Consider the following 21,581-nt stretch of genomic DNA (forward strand, 5'->3'; position numbering starts at 1 on the left):
GTGAGGGGCGATGGCGAGGACGGGGAGGCGGGAGGAACTGTCTCTCTATGGGCTCAGCTGCAGAGGTCGTACCTCCACGCGGTCCCGCTGGGTGCCCTCAAGGGTAACCAAATCGGCTTCTGCCCCAGAGCGGGGRTATAGGATGCTCTCGCCCTGTCGTGTGGCCCCACCACCCACATGGTAGTATTGATGGATGCCGCATCCATCCGGTGAAACAAACTGATGCGACTCATGGCATGGCCACCCATGAGACATGAGCCGCCGAGCCCTCTGTCCACAGGGTGGTACAGCTGGACACCAGTCAGGCAGTTGCTCTGGGGAGTAGCACTGCCTGATTTCTGTGACTCCCCATCTCTGGAGTGGCTTAGCCGATGCCTTGCCAAAGCCAGCTTGGATGACCTCTGCATTTTGAGGGAAATGTATGTCCTCCAAGCAGCTGTATGGCAGGGCTGTGACCCTATTTCAGCAGAACGTGGATGCGTGCCACTTATTCCGACAGTGTTTTTGAGGGCAAGCCTAGGCCAATGCACAGGCTGCCGCCTGGATGCTCCACGCTGGTTGCACCCAGTCGAGTGGCAGAGTCTGTTGCCTGGTACCAGACCCCACTTCCCGTGCATTTGCTACTGCACTGTTGGAAAGGGCACATACAATTATGTCATACAGGGCCATGTCACTGGAAGTGCTAGGCTGAATCCCAATCCGTGACTGGATTGAGTCTCCACACCTGTGGGAATCTCCGTTTGCCCCGCACTGTGTGGTGTGGGATGTCATGACAGTCGTCCATATTTCAACTCTAAATTCTGGACGAAATTGCCAACTTCGACCTTGGTGGATGAGCCACCATTACTTAACTTGGAAAAAGTGCATATATCATGGATGCTTGAAAAATAGCCCTGAAGTGCGAGCGGTTCCTAATGAATCCATGGCAGTCTCGCAGTACCAACTCTTCTGAAGAGGAGGAGATGTAGCACCAAAAACTTAGGAAATTAAAGAATTAAAGTTGTACAAGCAATGTTAATTCAGTCCTACATGTGTATCCAATCTGGGATCGCCTTAATTAGCTAATCTCGTGTTCTGTTATTAATTAAAAATTGATCATCTTTTCGCAGTCTCTCAGTTTTCCATATGGGATCCAGCCTGTAGTGTACAGCAAAACTGTGCTAGACTTTGMCCAGGAATGTTAATTTCCTTGTTTCTGCTTTCATTGGTGTTTATTGCAATATCTGTGTGCCTCAAAACTGTTAGTGTGTTTTTTGTTACTCCCTTGGTAGTGTTGGAACACATTATCCCATTGACTGGTGGAAAAATTTGATGAAAAGTTAAAATTGTTTACGAAGGCCTCATGTAAATCAGAAGCAGTCTTTAATCTGAACCAAAAGCCTGTGACTCCCTGTCCCTGTGCACATTCTTTTCAGTCATGTTCCTTCATCCACAGAAATACTGTGTTTACTGCTCCCATTTTCTTCACGAGTCTTTGCAAGGCTCAGCAACACTTAAACCAGTGACTGCCAAGCTGGGCACTCCATAAAAAGGAAATTAAAGATGTGTAGCCAGACACCAGAGGTTCGACTTGCTTGTGGGGTGCAAACTTTATTTTTTTGATTCTTTTATTAGTTGGGACAATGCTTTTTTTTTTTCTGAGTATGAAATCAGGAAAGAGAAGTCTGAGGGCCTGAGTCTGCAACGTTGACTCAATGCTTTGTTTTTCTGTTCTGATTCAACATTTTAAATGACTACTTCAGATGTCAAGATTTTTACTGAGTACTTTATATTTTGTATCATTTTATAACATCAGAGTAACCACATCATTAATTATCAAGTGCAGCTTTGTAATGGCATTAGCATTGCAAGCCATCTTTACCTACTATCCTCATTATACAGATAAAAACACCAGGGAAGAAAGGCAAAGKGACTTTTCCAGCTGTTTTACAATAAGTTAGATAAAGTAGATAAAATACCAAAACTCAGTACTGCTCTGCTTTCTACCTAGTGCTGGTGGAGAAAGAGGTTATTTTACTGTTTGGTTTTTTTTTTTCCTATCTAGACCCAACTTCCCATGTTACAAGCTTCTTTAAGGAAAAAAGTCACATTTATGACCAGTAGTACATTTAGCAGCATTTCTAAATATGCATGTGCTATCCCAGTTATTAGGYAGACTGATATTTGTAGATGTGAGCAGTGGCAGGGCAATGTTCTGATAATCACAGAAGWATGTGTGGTGATCATTCTGTATCAATGACAGGATACAACTGTGCRTGACCTGGGGGCATCCAGTTTAAAGTCTGGATCTTGGTGAATAAAGGCAGTCAGATCCTGAGTATGCATGTGAAATAGCTGGAGTAATTGCTAAGTAAATATGGAAGAACACCARAGAGGGATGGCTGCTTTCCCAGTTGCTCACAGACACTTCCACACACTGGCAGGAGGACAAGTGAATACAGGCTTAGCCAGCAGAGAATGTGCTGGCCTTCTACTCTGTTTTTGTCATTTTTTCATGTATTGCTCTGCCTAAGCCTCACCCACGTGCAACCTCCATTCACAGACCTCTCTCCTTCAGTTTTACCACAGCATCAAACCTTTTTTCCCATTGTATAAAGAGGCTGGCTTTCTCCTGATGGAGCACTATCATATTATCTGTGAGCTGCTGAGATTGCTTTAGGTGGATTGCCCAAGGCCTAGTCTAGCTCAAATTTTAAAGCTGTTTGGGATGCWTGGTGGGAGAGTTAGGCTTGTTACTCATCAGTATTTTGTAGAAGACCCTAGCCTAGATGGACTTCTTTATGCAAATTCCATTAAAAATACTGCAGCTAGTAGAGATAAAACATCAGTTTTGTCTGCATGACCTTAGATGACATCTGCCTTCACTTGAGACAGGAGGCAGTGACAGGATAACTTCATTGCTATGCTATGTTGGAGCTACCACTCCTCTCCACACTCTTGAAATRTCTTCATTGAGATCTTTTATTGTGTGTCCTCTATTTACAGAATGTACATTTTTGGATCTCCAGCTGTTTCTGGGTCAATGTTTATGTAAGAGATGTTCAGGGAGGGAATCTAGATGGTGTAATACAGTGTAATAGGTACAAATAATGCTTGATTTTTGTTTTTCTCAGGAATTAGGGAGTGCTTAAATTTTTAGTAATCTTAATAATTTTTCAGCTCCTTCACTTTAGGGAAAAAAAATCTCAGACTATGATTTGATTCAAAGTCCAATGTGTCTAGAGGTGGAGTTTTGAAGCAGATTCAGTAATGACATCACAATACAAATCTTCATATTCAATATTAATCACAAAGTACTATTAATATTATTAATAATGTATTAGTAATTTGAGTATCAAAGAAGCCAAAACTGAAGTACCGCAAAGCTATCRTTTGTCTTCTGAAGTGTTGGGATGCTCATTCAGATTCAAAAGTTGATCCTAGCAAGATGTTAGGATCTCCCATCTCCCTTCTGTTGCAAGCAGCAGTTACTTGCAAGAAGCTTGCAGAAGCTTGCATAGAAGCAACTGACCATCCACATTTGAAAGATTGTGTGGCTGATATCACTGAAGTCATGATAAAGGTGAAAGAAAGAAGCAACCTCAGTCTCTTAAAAGAAGAACATTTTGTCCAAAATGTGGGACTCAAAACCCACAGAGTGACTGTTTCCCGTTTGTGTATCTCTTGAAGCTTTGAGCATTTGATTAGCTTATATACTCTTTTATTTGCCTGTAGGTAATGAAGAATGTTTTATCTCCTCTAATAATCTTAAGCATCCAATGCAAACAGCAGTCATACCTTGTGATATAATTATATCCCTATGGGAGGTCCAGTGATTTCTGTCTATCATTACAAAATAAAGTTGTCCTGGCCTTTTGTATAAATCAAAATCAGACTATTGTGATGTGGATTGTGATTTAAAATTCTGGCTTTTATTAAGTTTAAACAAAAGTATTACGTTCCGAATGGTATTTCAAATAATTTTTGAAACAACTGTGAAGATAGGAAGAGAGTCACAAATATGAAGATTTAAATTTTAAGCTGGGATCTATTTCATATAATGATATTGATGTTTATTTAGTGTTTATTGGCTCTCTGCATTGTAAGAAAATAAGGCTTTGTATTAATCCACAATGTGTAATTTATGCTATCACAAACCTGACAGTTAAAGAAAATTTGCCTTACCASCTCCATCATTACTTTGTTTTTCAACATTTCTGTGAACATTTGTGCACAGTAAGTACAGTAATTTAAATAAGAAGGGGCTTACACATGTTTGACATTGAGATAGTTCAAGCTGAGGTWCAGCTGAGTCTGGAAAGCACCCGTTTGCATTCAAATCACATGCTTAGCAGCTAGAAAGGACTTGAAACTTTACACAGGTATTTATAAATAGCTGCACTCTGTAGCTAAGGTTCACTGCTTCCTGGGTGACAAGCAGTCATCTTGTATGACCAGTTGCCAGCTAATGAGTATTCACTGTTGCCAAGTACTACATACTATTAAAAAATTAACAAAAATACAGTTCCTCTTAGTAGAATCTTGAAATTACTTCTGTGCTAAATGGGAACTCTCAGCATATCTCTAGGAAATACRATTACTGCCTGAGCATAGCCTATTTATCAGTATTCAGTCATATTCAGTTACTACTTTCATCAGAAAGCAGTGTTTTACTCGTTTTATAGTGTGGCATCAGAGCATTAATTCAGAGCATTCGTAGTCTCAAGTACACAATAATATATAACTAGAAAATGAAAGCAAACCACTCTCTCCCTTGTTTTTAACTAGGAATCGAAATAATTTCAAGGCCTTTTCAACTTTTTTTTTTTTTTTACTTTTTGCAGTCTTTTTGAGCATCTGTGCAGAGTCTGGACATGCTGATGGTTTGCAATGTGCAATGCAGGGCTTATTTTTCCTGTCCAGAGAAGTTATTAGAGGATGCTAAGATGAGAAAGAATATGGTTTTGCAAGCATATATYCCATGTTTCCCATGGTCAGTGCAGTGAGTTCCTCAAAAAATGCTAAGAGCAGTGGGTTTTTTGTTAGAAGTGCTCTCCAGCATATCCAGCTGTCTTATGTACTACCCCACTTTTTTTATTTCTACAGTTGAGATGTAGGTTTGTATCAAATCCAGATTCAGTGTTTGTTATTATTGATATCGACAACATTAAAATCTGGAAATCCAAAAGAAAAGCAAGCCAAAGAAAACATCTGGAAAATTGATAATGTTTATTGGTGATCTGTTGGCATTTTAAATATTTCCCTTACTTGYGTTGTGATGTGCTTTTGTTTGTGAAAGTGTGTATGTATATACCTAAGGGTGTTTTTTTACAAAAGGAAATGTGAATTTTCATAACTGCTATTGCTTCTGTTTAGGAAATAGAGAATTAATGTAAGACTGAAGTTGAAATGCAACACTGCTGTCAATTTCACAGTTTTTTTCTCCATACTAACTGCTAAATTTACACCAAGTGAGTTGGTAAATATTGCAGGTTTTCATAGCTGAAAAAAGTTTATGGCTGCATCTGGTCTTTCTGCTGGAGTGTACCACAGCTCCTGTCCAGCCCACATCCCTGGGTTTCCTTTCTATGCAAACCAACATCAGAAGAGAGGCTTTCCTGGATGTCAAGAGTTTTGCCCTGACATCAAGGTKCAGCTGAATAGAGCAGCTGGATCTAAGAGTTAACACCTGATCCTGGATCTCCTACTCTAGACATGCATAAAAGAGTTTCCTTACAATAAATAATGCCAGGCTAAAAGATGAACAGCTCCCTGTCCCCAAACCTGACTGCAACCCTGTCACATACAGTTCGATTCATGCCTAAATGTGCTTTATCCTCCACATTTCTCAGTGTTGGGGACATGCATGTGTTGTCTCTCTCAAACAAAGCAAGGTATTTTCCTGTCAAAATGTAGTGAAGTAATGATATTTTCACTCACTATTTATTGTTTATCTTGTTTCCAATTGAAAAAAAAAACCCAAACACAAAAGAAATATTAATTTTTTTTAGTTGTTCTCGCTGCAGGGTGTTTTAACTTGTGAAGAATAAATAATTCAAGTTTGTTTGTCGTCAGTAAAAAATGGTGTTTGGGGTTTTTTTTTTAATATCAGATTAGAGGTACAATTGAAATAGTAAGCATTATTTATTTTCTAGTGGAAAATAGCAAAAATTCTAGAAGCTTTGGGAAAAGTGGAACAGGGAATAGAATTACATTTATGCATGCAACTTCTGAGAAATAAGGTAATATATGCAAATCGCATTTGCATATAGTGTACCCTTCCTTTAATCATTATTTTCGTTTATTTGTGAAACATTTACAGTTCAAATAGCKGAAAGGAAAAAATTATAGTATGCCTTGAAAGAAATTGAGCACGGACAATTTAGAGTCATTTGAAGACTGAAAATAAAAGCCTCCATGTTAAGTAAGGCTGTGTCCTCTGTAAAAAGGAAAGGCTAAATWCAGTACATGCTTCAAAGCACTTTATTGTTTATATGATAGTGAGCACTAAGTGAAAACAAGGAGTACTCTTATCAGAAGCCACAAGTGCGGTGTTCCTCTGATTTATTAAAATTTGTGATTGAAAAGACTCAGGCACTTGCTCTATGTTAAATTATAATATACATGAGTGAAAGAAATATTTTTTTTTTTTAAATTAACAAAACCATATGAACAGCAGAAACCAGATATCTTCTGCGTTTGATTAGATTCCCTTTTAAAATATGAACTACAGTGGGAAAGTGATAAATATGCAGTATTCAGTCTAAAGAAGTAGTGATTTTCCTAAGGAATTTTGTTACTGAGATTTTTTTTTTTTTTTGCAATGTTTGCAATAGCATTCCTGTAATTCAGTTGTGACTGAAGTGTGTAGTTCTGCCCAGGAGCGTGTGCTTGAGCTGATGTGTAAAAACTCCCAAGAAGGTGGCCAATGTATCTAACATTGTTCAAGCAGACTGTGTTTATCTAAAATGACTTCTTCCCATTATAAACTCCCTTTAGAGGAGCATTTTTAAGAGAAAAAAAAAAAAAAAGCTCTCTGAAAAATGGCTATTTGATCATTATTTTTCAAATGCCTTTTGTTTGTTTGAGGGAACTGAAATAAACAATCCATGTGATTTATGTGTCAATTCACATTTACTTCAAAGCAAGGCTGCCAAGTAAACCAGGTAGACCACAACATCTTTACGAGTGTGTAAATGATTCCAGCTCTGCCCAGAAAGTAAATTCTAGCAGCTTAATGTTACTTTAAGTATCTAAAGGTAATTTGAATTTCAATTTCCTCTGAATYTTTTAAACAGTTTTTTTTAAAGGTAGGCTGATACTATGAGAAAACTTTATGAAGAGTTAATCAAATAATAAAAGTAGTCTTGCTTGGAAAGGATGTTCTGTAGAACCTAGAAAATCGAATAAAAATGCACAAAACTCAATATACCTTTCTTTCTCCACCCCCCTGAGATGTCTATTAGTAGATATTTCACCAAGTCTCCGATTGCTGTAGACTTACTACCTGTAAACATGGAAATCTAATTCCCCAGCTAGTGTGTCTCAGAATAGCTCTGTTTAATCAGTGAAACCTTGTTGCTGTCCACTATCAAAGGAAATTTGTCCATGTTTTTAATCAAAACTTTGAGGTTCTTATGCATGCATTCTGGTTTTGCAACGCAGTAATCTTACCATTAAAACTTTCAAATGTGTTTYTCTCCTGTATCAATTCTGTTCTCTGTTCGAGACTAGCTGTTTTAGAGGAGGCCAAATCTAATTTGGCCTYGAATGAAGCAGTCTGTAATGTCTGATTTGGGGAAAATGTACTTTCAGTGAAAGTTTTGGCCAGATCCTACACTTCATAGTTTGGAAACAGAAGAATTTTCTGCTTAAAGKGTACATTCAAGACAGTTTCATTTTAATTTTCTTCTAGTGCTCTTCCCAAGCTATTGTGAGTTGGTTTTCTAAGAGAGTTTAAAAACAGCTATGTTTCATYGGCAAACTTACAGCCTGTATTTGAACACTGATGCTTATAGAATTCATTAAAATGGCAAGCCATATTTCTAAATTTTAGCTTGCAAATATATAATATATACYGTAGTTTTTGTACTCCCACATGCTGTTAAGTCCATGCTCATTTTGAATGACAYGTATAATAATGGATAGCATTCATTTGAACACAACCATGCCRTAAATAACATCGTTAAAAAGCAGARCTCTGCTTTCAAACTGTGGCAACTCATTTATTGGATGTAACRTTTTGGAGAGTTCTGTGAAARCTAGCACTTTTTATCAGAAATCAARGGTTGRACATTAACTTAAAATACTTAAAATATTATAAAAGYCAATTATGCTATTTTATTTACCTCACCATAGTTATGCTGGAGATGAGCATTGTAACATTTGAATTTCCTAATGTACATGCTCTCCCCTAAACAATATGATGTTTTACTTAATAAATGGAGTACTAGATAAATGATAGTTCAGAAACTAAGTCTTTTATTAAAGTAGAAATCTTTAGAGCAGTGCTTGCAGACTTAAGTTCCTCTCCTTTTATAGGGTTTTGTTTCTTACAGAGAGATCAGAATGGTGAGAAATATCTCAAGAGCTTTAAACGACTGTAATTTTTTTAAAAATTACTCTTGAATGTGTTGTTTTGTTTGAGGATATTTCTTGTCTTGGTATCTTGCTAAAATCTGGATCACTGAATTTCGATACCATAATAAGCATTTTAATTAAGTGTTTCATTGTGTTGTGGTCCTGATTAGCCAGGCTGGGTATCTGTAAGTGCATTAAATGCCACAGGAGCATATGGCATTGCAGTCTGTCCCAGCTATAGATTCAGTGAAAGTGCCTATGTTAGAAAATGTCTCTTGAGAAACCTGCTTTGGTTCATGCCTCAGTTTTGCTCAGCTTCATGCTCACATTWATATATTCTAGCACCGAGTGGTTGTGGTCAGTGAGCACTCTAAGGACTCAGTTTCCTAGTGCTGCAAGGTTACTTGTGCAGAGTAACAGATGTGCAGAGGCCAGCAGTGGGTCCTGGGAGCCATGCAGGGGACACTGAAGAGTGTTTATTTTGAAATTTCCCTAGTCTGATCCTATGGCCTTCGCGGATAGTGCACATGAGGTTTGATTCTGAATATTTAAGATGCTTATGCAGTTATAACACTAATCTGCAATAAATGGAAAATGGAACATGGGCAGGATAAATTCCAGAGGAGGAAAATTAAAACTGCACATTGTATTTCATACCTTTACTGAATGTGCAAGCAGTTATTGCTGAGCAGCTGGCTCTCAGTCTGTGGCAGGTATGTATGTATTGTATAGTAAATCTGTTTGCAAGAGCCAATGCAGAATTAATTTATTTCCAGGAAGCATCCCATGTGGTCTAAAGCAGTAGTAGTTACACAAAATCTTTGTGAGGGCTCCCCACTAGAGGGAGGTCCCAAAATTGTTACCCATATAGTTCTACAATTTGTTCTTATTTTAGGACTGGTAGTAATTTTGAGAATTTATTTTGCAGAGGGAGAGAGCTAATTGCATGTGTTAAATTTATACTGATGAGACACGCTTATTGGAAGAATGTCTTTTCAMTCTTGTGCAAGCTGTAGCAGTATTTGGGCATTGCAGTCAGTTTTGCAGGCCTGTGGTTGAATTTGTGAAATCAGGTTGGCATTCATTTAACTAACTTGTTTTCTTTATCTGATGGACAGAAATAAAAGTGATTTCTTATACAGGTATCTGTGGCATCTTTGTTTTAAGGCAGTAGAAAAAAATCACAAGTGGATTTAATATAGAGAAGTCAGCCTTGCATTGAGTTTGTTCCTGAGTGTTTTATTTAGCTTGGTTTCTAACTCACTTCTTAGTCCTGTCAGTACTCTTTTTATGAAGTTGCACATTTATGTAATGATTTTCTACTTCATTTACTTCCTTCTGTGTGCAACATTAGCCTGAATGCTGTTAAAAAYGTTGAAACAAAGATATAAAGTGGTTGTTCAATACAGATGAGAGATTTCTCTTGGGTTTTTTTTTGTTATTGTTTGGAAGTTTTTTGTGACTGCTGTGTATTTGTCAGAAAGGGAGGAAAGAAATTAACTGAAACTGGAGGACACTTTCTTCTACAGCCTCCTAACTTTGATGTGTTATACATCACACAAAAACTGATTCTCACATTTACTTAAATTTCTGGATGAATGCTCAAGTAAATGAGATGCATTAAAAAATAGATTTAAAATCAGTCTGCAAAAGCAGGAGATCAAGCCATCTAATTTGTGGGATGTCAGAAGYCCTCCCTTAGTACTCTGCTGACTGGTGGCAAAGGAAACACTARCTTTAGAAACCTAGGAAGTGGGGATGATACGCTGGAACAGGTTGCCCWGGGAAGCTGTTGATGCCTCATAAAAGGAAGCATTTAGGGCCAGGTTGGATGGGGCTCTGAACAASCTGGTCCTGTGGAAGGTGTCCCTGCCCATGGAGGAGGGTAGGATTGAGACAGTCTTAAAGGGTCCCTTCCAACCCAAACCATTCTATGACTGCTCTAAGAGAGTTCCACAAGATTTCTGCAGATTTCTAGTGCGAATGATAATCTGTAACTTGGGACTTGTTGGGATGTCATCTATGGTTAATTCAGTGTATTTTGATCGCATTACAAATGCAGAGAACACAGAAATTTTGGAGCATAAATTGCAATAAATGATGCTATTTATTGATAAGCATTGCCTGATGATCAGTGTCTGCCAAGTCCCTGGTGTACAAATTAGACGATTTCTTGTGTAATAACTTTCCTTGTTTTGTACATCAGTGCTACAGTGAGACCTTCCCAGACCACAGCAGTTGGAATCACAGCAGCTTACCCAAAATGTTATTGCTTGCAAGATCAGTGCTTTTTGTTTTGTTGTATAAGCACCATTTTCTGGTATATATTCTCTTGATAGAGGTAAATGTACTGAATTTCATGAGAAGTTTTCCCTAAATAATATCTGCAGAATGTGTATTCCATTCTCTTTTTCTTATTTTGAAGAGATTAAAGGTAAGAATTTGAGAAACTGAAGTAACAATGGAATCAAAGGGGACAGAGAAAAAAAGCAAGGTTAGGCAAAAGAACAAGCTAAAATGTTCAGTTTAAATGAGCAGAGTTTAAATGTGATCATAAATCCAAAATAGCCTGCACTAAGTCGGGATGGGGACATTTAAAGAGATCCTGATAAGAGAAACACTGGCAATTAAAAAAAAAAATAAGAAAAGGATTTTTTGAAATGAAATTTATTTAAACAATATTTTATGTTTATAAAACCATAGCTAGAGTGATGGTCTAAGGGAAATCCTCAGGTGGTAGTTGTTTCTAGCAGCAATAGCATCTGTTAATRCAAACTTGATACAGCTTGCTCAGATTTTCCTGACTTTGAAGACTTGTTCAGGTTTTCATGTGACCTTAAAGACTTATTTCACAGCAATYATAATAAAAGTAGTATATTACTCCAACTCTTCATACTGTCATTAGGGTGTATTTTTCTCTTCATGATTTGTTCATGTCTAAAGCATTTCTGRATTACCTGGTTCTTTTGYGCTAGAATCTACTGAAGGTTGTTTYGCTCTCAAGGATGTGACTGTAGTGACATGAAATTTTGCCTYATTGAAATTGTGATAAAGGAGGAGGTTTACCTTGAAACAGAGAAAAGAATTCTGACTTCTATATGTGTTTGAGTTTAGCCTTGTTCATTAGAGGCGAGAGCCTCTGTCCTTCAGTAGGTGTTCAGCTKTAAGRATTCATAGGACRAATCAGAAAGGCCTAAACCAGGAAATAAGGCCATACCACTTAATAAGAAACACATTTTTGGGCATAATGTTAGCTTTGTCATGTTTGATAGTCAGATATCTTCTAGACTACCTGTGCCAGGTCCATGCTGTGGAAAGATACCCCAGGAATTTATTTGTTTCTGTGTTCCCATTGTCACTGTCAAGGAGGTCAGTGGCATTTCTTTASAGAGAAAGCCAACTATATCAAGTCTAAACTGATCCTATTTGTAGAAAATTGTTCCTCTCTGTAGAACCTAATTTTGCCCACTCTTGATGTCACTAAGCTTAGGAAAAGAAGGATGAAAAAGACAGGAGGTTTGATTTTATACTGATAGAGCAAGTATTTGTTTTCACACATAGTTTAGCAATTAGCAACAGAAGGTGCATAAACGATGAAAATGTTCTTACTACATGTTGGTTAAATAGGCMTTTGAAAATAGAAGTGCAGCCACTGCTGGCTGATGCAGTGATGGCAGGAATGCCCTGTGTTTTAGGATAATTGCTTTAATTGAAACAGGTGCACCACAGCGCTGCAGCAATTTYGCTACTTTGTGATCTCTAAAGTTTACAAATGGTTTTTATAATTTTCATTTCCTTTACTGGAACATCTCAGAGAAGTAACATGAACTGCCTTGAAAACATTTTCCATTATCTCCAAGTAGTTTTAAAGTGCTTTCTSCTCTYCTTCCCACTATGGATGCATTTTGGCTCRCTTCAGGGGATTTGCCTTACAGAATTCCAGCAATGAAGAGCTACAGTTGCATTTTGAGACACATTTACTGGATGTGTGTGGGGTGTGCTAACTGGGAAAATCAATGCCTTCTGGATGGGTGAGGGGCAGTTTGCTAAGGCCACTCATTAGTGCTGAATTAAATGTTCTCATTCTGTTTCCAAATGTTGGATTTCAGGGGCTGTTTGAAGTGCTAGTGAAACTTTCTCCAGTTTTTATCATATCACTGACAGTGACGAGAGCAAGCATTGGGAAGAGATGAATGATTGAATCTTTGTGAAAAGATTGCAAAGGGGCCAAGAGACTAAACATCTTTAGATTCTAAAGTTTCATTTGAACTACCATGTGCTTTGTCATTCTCATCCTACATACAGCCCAGATGGAAATGAACTTCATGACATTAGAAGAAAAGTTTTTAAAATCTCTGAGCAAAGATGGGAGTCTTGGTTATTTTATGCTTCCTTATATTTCTCATGCTCCGTTTTTTGTTGTTGTGTCATGACCCTTAACTAAATCCATAGATTTATCCATAGATTTATCCATAGATTTATCCTACAGGGTGAAGTATGTGAGTGCAGTCAACTTGCAGTAAAGTCTTGAATAGCCCTATCCTGGCACTGCGTGCCTGGAAAAACAAAATAATGCTTCTTTTTGTGTAAGTTTTTAGCATGAAAAGATACTCATGGTAGTCCTGGAGAGTGTAGTCTGCTATGCACAAAAGAATTAAAGATTCAATGGATGTCATTCCATATCACTTATGTTGCCAAGWTTTTTCATCAATATATAATGAGAAAGTGGGCAAGAACTTGTGTGCCTTTTCCACTTCTCCTTTGAGATGTTTAGCTACTGTACTTATTTTAACAAATTTTYGCTGATGGACAGTAGTTCATTGCCTACTGACAGAGTTCATACATTTCTTTCTCAAATGTCTTTCAAGACTGATATTTTTTTAAAAATCAAACAACATTCCCTTCCCCAAGTGAAGACATCTGTGACAGGAAGAAATAAAAGGGACAAATTTTATGCTTTCTCTGTGAGTTGWTTCTGTCCTTCCACAACACAGTGGTGGAGAACAATTTGAGAGGGTGTTTTCTGCACACAGATAGCAAAGGCTGATGGGATTGAGGTGAGGATTGTAAACACAATTGCATTACCTTATTGTTAGGGTTGACAGTGTCAGGCCTAGTGTGTGGTTACAGGAGTTCATGGGCAGCTAAGTGAACAACAGGGAATGTTAGGGTCCAGTATCCTATTAAATACTCTGGAAGAGAGTCCTGAGAAATATGGTGATCCGTCTTTCTGTTAAAAGTTGGGTGAACATTGGTGCTCCAATCTCACTTTTTTTTTCACCAAACCACCCTAAGGTAGTGGGACTGTTAAGCCAAGTTTTAAACCCTATCRTAATTGTAATCAGCCTTATTTAAGTCAAATGAAGTATGTTAGYACTGAATTTTTTGAAACAACTGTGTAGAATGCATTTCACAGATATCCAGAAGTAAAGCCTATAATCTACAAACCTGTACATAAACCTCTACAAACTTTCAAAGGTAGGGAGTAAGTTGACATCTGTTCAGTGTTATTCTCAAAGATAACTGTTACCAAGTGCTTCTTGATTATTTCTAAGCACACAGAAATTATCTTTTTACAAGATTGCAAGAATCATAAACTGAGGTACCTGTTTAAGATAAATCTTAGTTTCCTTTGCCTTCCTGACATGTTTGGTGCATTGCAGCGTTCTTGAGATGTCCTTTAACACTCTAATATACTTGAGCTCTACTCTTGCTATATCTTATAATTCTTGCCATAAAAGACGTGTTCTTTTCCCTGTGTACGCAAGTTCTTCATTCCTGCTTAGTCACAGTAGTCTCATAAGATCTAGCAGGTTTTTTCAAAGAGCCCTTTAGATGACATGAGATTTGCTGTCTTGGGCAGACACGCACCACCAACTAGAGAAGAGTTTTGTGTGTCAGAAAAAGCCCTTTCAGATTATGGATGACTGCATAAATTCTCTTACTGTTTCTTATTGCTGAACTAATAATACATTTTATTTCTACCTTTGAGTAAGTTTCCAAGTAGGAGCAGTTGAAGCACAGCTTAATTTTGTCAGGATATGATACATTCTATTACATTAACTTTCAAGGGAGCAAAATTAATCTTAACTTACATTATATTCCAAGAGCAGTAGCTTCAAAGAATTATTCAGTAAGAGACAAAAATAATAAAGTGGAAAAAACTCTGGTTGAAGAGTTAAGCATTGTTGCTGTATATTCAGTATTGGGTAGTGTTGCATCAGAGCTAGACCTGAGCTTTTTTTTTTTGTTTCAGGTTAGAATAATACTGTTCTGAAGGCAGAGTTTTGGTGGGCTTTAATTTTCAGATAAGCGGCCCTCAAGCATATGCATCTTCAATAAAATCACTGAAGCCAAAACATTGTATAACACAAAAAACTACTATTACATAAGTAGATTTTTGATGGGGGGCATCATACCTATTTGTAGGGTAAGCTTTGGCTCCACATTTCAAGTCAGGCAATCATTTCAAAATAGTGATATTTCGCCTTTTAATACAATTGGGTGAAGTGAGATTCAAGCCTTATGTTCCTGYTTGATATTGAAGTTAACTCTTAATATAGAAGGCAGATCAGTGTCAGAAAAAAAAATGCAAGCTTATAATTCAAAATATACCCACATTTGTTTTCCCATAGGTAATTTGATAGCACTTGCTGCTTGCTTCAATAAACATTGCACCAAACTGCAGTATGAAAACCCTTGCTCAACAGTGTGGTTCTTCCCTCTGTACATAGACAGAAGAGAAAAATTAAATAGGGCGACTATATTGAATTAGAGCTTTATGAGATGTGTTGCAGAGCTTTTCTTCCATCAGCTGCAGTGTTAGATATATTTCACTCTCCTTTCCTATACAAATAAAGCTTTCTTTCTCATATATAAAAATCAATATAGTTAAAAAAGAAATGCAATTGAGCCTTCAATAAACATCGTAAAGCCCCTTTCTCATTCCTGCTTAGCTAAGATCAAAGCTACATACTGTGGTGCAGGTACACCATATGGAAGTGGAATTACTTTATATCTTCTTTTATCCTGTCACTGCATGTTTCTCACTTTTATCTTTAGAGTTTCAAGCCTCGTAGTGTCCATTTGCACAGCAGTGGTTTATACCCTATGGATATTTTTATGATGGTTATTGTATAATGTCAGCTCTTTAAGAAAGGCCTTTTTCTTCCATGTCCAGCACATGGGGAGCTCTTCAGCTGTGTCTGAATGGTTGGGTCCAGCACTTCTTTCCTGCTCCATTCTGCACAGGGATGAGGTGCAGCAGGAAGTTTGGGCTCTTGGCCAMGTGGGTACTGTGTAAGACACCAACAGGTGCTTCTTCTGCACAATCAGGACATAGAGATTCTGTCAAGCTATACAAGAATGTGCTTTGCATTCAATTGAAATATGCTTTTTTATCCCTCCCTGCAATTCCACCTAGTTATATCCTTACCCAAGTCCATCATAATGGCAACACAGCTGAGCACGAGCTTAAAATGAGACCTTTTAACTTAAACAATGCATGTGAAATTCCTTGTTTATAAGCCCATGTGCATATCCAAGGTTTTCTTTTTCGTCCTATTCTATGTCAAGGAACCCCTACTTTGCATGCAGTTCTGGTTTTCTCAAAAAGTATTTTGAAAAGACAGGAGAATTCACAAAAGTGCAGAAAAAAGTAGTAAGAGTTTTACAAAGCCTCTGTTGTAGTGGGAAGAGTATTAATCCCAGTTTACAGTCTAATGAAGGCAAGGRTAAGAAATATAATCTACAAACCTGTACAAATCAGGGTAATCTAAAGACCTTAGAGGACAGATTTCTGAGAACAGAAGAACAGAAGTTCCTTAAGCATTGCAGAAATATATGAAATTATATGATCTCTGAAAGTAAGATTAAGTAAATTCAAACAAAATTTAAATCATGAATTCTTAAATTTTCTTCATGGTGTGTCTTTAGATCCATATTTTTAAAGAACTGCTACAATGCTTTTAGTTAATGGGGACTAAAATAGAAGGTACTTGGTGTTTCTATTTTCTGTGATATGAAGCTGTGTGGTCAGACTGAAGGAGCTTGTGTGTTTAGAGCACTAAATAATACAGTTTCTTCTTTGAAACTGCAGCAATTTTTTGTTTCTACTTTTGTTTCTACTGTCTGTCTATGASCATTATGGAAAATCAAATGAGATTTTGAAAACAACATTGCAGCAAGTAGATTTTTTTTTATCCCAGCATCATAAACCAAACAATTTTGCTCTGAGTTAAATGAGAAATATACTGCTATTCTTGCTATTAACCTTCACCATTTAATCAGAAACAGCTGTTTTTCAGATTGTTGATTCAGCAGTCACCTTTCCAAATACATTTTGACAAATGTTACCCTGCTCTAATGTACTGGTAAGAGTTAGATATCATGAAATATCATCACCTGCTACCATGTAGAGCATGGYCCTTTATGATTTCCTGTGACAGAAGACTTTTTGAAAGGATGAGCATTAACAAATCTTGAAAAGGTGGCAGCTGTCCTCCATGCAGTCTGTACACATATAAGGAACTTGAGAGACTGAAGATTAAGACCAATAAATAAAGCATTAATCCTGGACTGGAGATATAGGTTAGGTTTCTTCTTTCGTACATGGATTTATGTGGAGTCCTTGACAAGTTTTTGTTCTCSTTAGCCTGATCTGTACCGTGCTTCCAATAGTGCATCCCACTGCCCACATCCTTTGTTTGCCCAAGAAACATTTTAACTCTGTGTACACCACCTGTTTCCTGTTGTCCTGGTGCTCACAGTGCAGCATCTTAGGCACTGAGAGAAGCTCTGGTGCACTGCAGGTCAGTCAGGCTGCCTGGCCCTGACCACCAGACAGACACTGTGAAGTGCAGTGAAGGTAAAATGCAGCAGTTGGATCTATTCCTGAGTCTCACACTGTTGCATCACAGGGCTGTGGTTGTGAACTACTCCAGGGCTATTAAGCTACCCTGTCTTGATGTTTGTTGTTACTGTATTGCTCATCAAATCTCAATTTTTAATGGTTTCACACAACCAAGAAGTGACCAGGGTTGGATGGGACATCTGGAAGCTCTCCTGCGCATCCAGAGCCAGGACCATATCCTGGCATCTTCTGAGTAGCTCCAAGGAGGCAGATTCCATAYCCTCTCCAGATAGCCTGGGCCCATGCTCACACTAAAAAAAGCATTTCCTGATGCTCAGAGGCAGCCTTCTGTGTTTCAGCTTGTGCCTGTTGCCTCTGTTTTGAACTGTCACCCTAGTAACTCTGTGGAAGAATATTAGTTGTCTTGCTAGCATCATGTTTTACTAATTAAAGGGAAAGAGAACTAAAAAAATATAGTTCTATATCTATTTTTGTCAGGTCTCAAGTAATTTTCTTAGAATAAGGACAGTAAAGAAGGATCGCAAATGATCATCCTAACATCATGCTGAGAAATTCATTTTCTAACGAAGTCAAATCATGTTCAAATATATATTCTTTATTTCAGTCATTAAAATCTAAGTGTTCCATTTTTAATACTATCGCCTATTTGTCAAGACTCAAGGAATGAGCAGAATGTGTGAATATGCTCTGCTTCCTATGTTGCAAATTTAGTATTTATTCTGAAATATTAATTATTCTAAACATAAGATCCTGATTTATTTTTCCAGTATTTCTGTGGATGAACTTTCTGCCTTGGTCTTAGAAATAAGGAGATGGTTGTCATTTCAAGGTGATGAGCTGTGATTTCTGATGAAGGTAATTTCTTCAGCACTTCAAGTTCTTATTAGGAGTGGAATCTATCTTTWGGTATTTATAATGGATTCAAAATGCATTTGAAATTTTTTWAATTTTTATATTTTCTTCTCTCTAGAAAATACAAAGGATATCCTCATGATATATGAAGAAGAAGCAGAAGAGTGGGCTCTGTATTTAAAATCTCTTTTTGGACTCATAGTGAATGAAGAAGGAATCTTACTCTACGATTTAGAGAATTCATCTTTGAAGAACCAGGAGCTACTCTGTTTACTGTCTTACAAATGTAAACTCCTGATACTCTCATGTGGACTTCTGAAATGCCTGAATCAAAAGAGAAGTTATTTTCTGGAACAAGTTCTAAAACCTCCAGAAAATGTGGTAATTCTGCTTTGTGGGGTGGAGAATTCAGAGATTCTTTATGAGATACTGACCTTAGATGGAGGCAGCAAAGAGATTTCTACTGACCAGAAACCTGAGGAATATCTTTCTGTTGTTAAAGGAATTACTCAACCAGGTAATATGCTACTGCTTGTTTGTAGTCTTTAGGTCTCATATCTCCTCTCAGCTCTTGCTATTAAGCCAAGATTTTTTCTACCAAGCAGAAAAGAATATTGCACTTCTGTCTTTGTTACCTGCAAGGTGCCATTTTGTTGGCATGTACTTGAGAAAGACATCCTGCAGTTCAGGATTTTTACTCAGAGCTTAACCTAGTTTTGGATGCACATGAACAGCCAAGAATATTMTTTTGAACACTGGGGTAGAGAGACCCCAGCTGAATCAGAGTGACTTTGCTGGATGTCTCTGTTGCCTTGCACTTAAGCAGGTAAGCTTAAGTATCCTGTAGAGCTTTAAAACCTGCCCAGAATATGTATACACACAGTCTGCCCATATCAGATCAGTGTTTTCAAAATAACATTTTTAGACTCCTCCTCTCCAACCATTTTCTCTTCAGTACTGAATAACCTTCTCCTCAGTATATCTGTCAGAYTTTATGTTTTGGGCTCATTACAGTTTTCTGTTTTGGTTTCAGAAGGTAATGTTTGCAATTTCTGAGTGTGTCCAATATGTAGTTTCAGACTGAAGCTTCTTGGCAGTTTTTTAGTGGGATGAAAACAGTGGGTCTGTACTCTGTGTGTATATATAGGAAGTAACTGTGCTTAGAGACCATCAGTTGACTCATGCACAGGAAATTACAAACTTTTCTGCAACGATAAACAGTTTTCTAGAAGACACAGGATGCTTCTTTGCTTAGATCTCTGCATTCACAAAAATACTTATGTGCAGTTGGTACTTAACTTCCAGTGTAATAATGCCAGATGGCTAGTAGGTGTTCAAATGATCTTTGCTTTGACAGTGATCAACATCAGCAGCTTYAGAGATTAGAAAACTGAATTGATGAATAGTTGTTGAAGACCTCAGTCTCCGTGAGTGTGTCTTTAGCAGGGATGCACAGACTGTGCCTGGGATCAGACAAGTTCAGTGGATGAACTAGATCCAGGACTGGAAGTGGTGATGATGCCTGGGGCTTCAGGGCATTAAGCCCTCCACCACGTTCATAGCTGAGAACTGTTCTGGCCCTGTTTTTTCTGTAAGTTCTTAGCTGTCTCTTCCCTCCTTGGTGCAGTTCTCTTTGCACTCTCCCTACAACCTGATATGATAGAAGTGTAAAATAAGTCTAATTTCATATGTCTCCATAATTATTTCACCTACCAGATGGTACCARTTTCATCTTGTTGGAGCAGACAAGGCTTTATCTGTTAAAACTTCCTTCTGGCTATAAAGTAGTCTATATGTCAAACATTCAAGGCAAAAACCAAAACAAATTAAAATGCTGACAAAAACTAAATGCAATGGAAGATGCACCGAGTTTTATACTCAGCAGAGAGCTTTCATGTCAGTAATGTGGTTCAAACACAAAATCTGAATGGTTTGTYATGCTTGTTTGAACACATTCTTGGAAGGGTAACAGGAGAACTAAGACATGGAGACTGGCCTTTCTGACGTATATTTCCGTGCAGTATTGGGTGAATAGAGGAAAGTAGGTGGTTGGTTTTGGCCTCATTCACTGCCAGGGGAGGTTTCACTTAATGAGTCCACACTGTTGAGCCTCTGTTTACTCCTTTCCCAATGTATTTACTTTCAGACAGTGCATGCCACTTTCAGTGTTTTAAGGCAGTGATGTCGTCTGCTTACTGCAGAGCACCTCAAATGCCAATTAATTTTTTTTCTATTAAAACAAAAATAATCTGTATGACTGTATTATAAGCATAGGAGCAGAAAGGACATTTTGTTAGCTGATRTGTGCTGCAGTATAGCTCTCATTTCCATGTTGCCCTGCCAATGAGTCTTTGAGCTGCTCTGCAGGGACTGCTAAAATTACCAGAGTAATACATCTTCCTGAGCTGTTGTGTTTCTCCATTCTGCATGGAAGGGATGCCAGTGCAGTGATGGGGGTTGGTAATGACTGGCAACAAAAAACTGGTTTGTGTCACTAACTTCTTTCATYTGACATGAGATCCTGGCTATTTCAAAGCAGAAGAGAAACCGAAGTGACTGTCTGGAGGTGGCAGCCATAGATAGGATGTTGAGACTGTCATCCTCTGCCACTTTAACTGTTTGACTTCTTTGGTATTGCTTCTCTTTATTTCTGCAAAATCCAGGGAAGACTTTACTTGCTAGGGTTTATTTGTGAGGTTTTTTAAGTTTCTTAGCAGCTCATGTTTTAATCTACGTACCTAGTCATGGTAACTAGTACCGTTAGATTCTGAAGTATGCATCATGTATGTGAATTTTTTTTTCCTCTTATTTTTGACACTTATTGGGTGAAAACTTATTATACCTGGAAAAGTAAGTGCACTGATGTTTTTTTAGCAGCATTTAGGACAAACTTATAAAAAGTTTAGTTAATKATAAAATTCAGATGACTAGAACATAAGCAATAGCATGTACTAACTTAACATACTGTGATTTTCCTTTTGTTTATTTAGTTTATAATTCTTTTATTTTTAAAATAAATTGATGGATTTATCATTTTTAGTCTACTCTTTCAAGGTTTGAAAGGGWTGTCATCCAAATTTATGTATTGTTTATGGCCCAGTCATCAGCCAGTGTTTAATTGCAGTTGTGAGGCTATTTCTAAAGCTGACAAATAATTTAAGATTTCCAGCAAGTATTTTTGCAGGGAATACCGTAAAATATATGACTCTGTAGTCTTATATGTTCTTCATATAATGTATTATTGAGTCTGAGTTTTGCACTGTGGTTACCAGTCACAATTACTGAAATGTTATCATTG

At 37.6% G+C, this 21,581-nt stretch overlaps 1 protein-coding gene across 1 annotated transcript in view; it reads left to right on the forward strand.

Annotated features, from left to right (window-relative positions):
* Positions 1-476: 476 nt before the first annotated feature.
* BANK1 (B cell scaffold protein with ankyrin repeats 1) overlaps positions 477-21,581 on the forward strand; it is a 123,141-nt gene continuing 102,036 nt past the window's right edge. The window contains exons 1-3 of the mRNA XM_057385265.1: positions 477-592; positions 18,199-18,260; positions 18,402-18,800. Of these exons, the coding sequence (XP_057241248.1) occupies positions 477-592; positions 18,199-18,260; positions 18,402-18,800 (577 nt within the window). The remainder of the gene's footprint in view (positions 593-18,198; positions 18,261-18,401; positions 18,801-21,581) is intronic.

This window comes from Malurus melanocephalus, unplaced genomic scaffold (assembly GCF_030028575.1).
Source record: "Malurus melanocephalus ecotype Western Australia unplaced genomic scaffold, MMel_1.1 scaffold_804, whole genome shotgun sequence".
Taxonomy (NCBI): Eukaryota; Metazoa; Chordata; class Aves; order Passeriformes; family Maluridae; genus Malurus; species Malurus melanocephalus.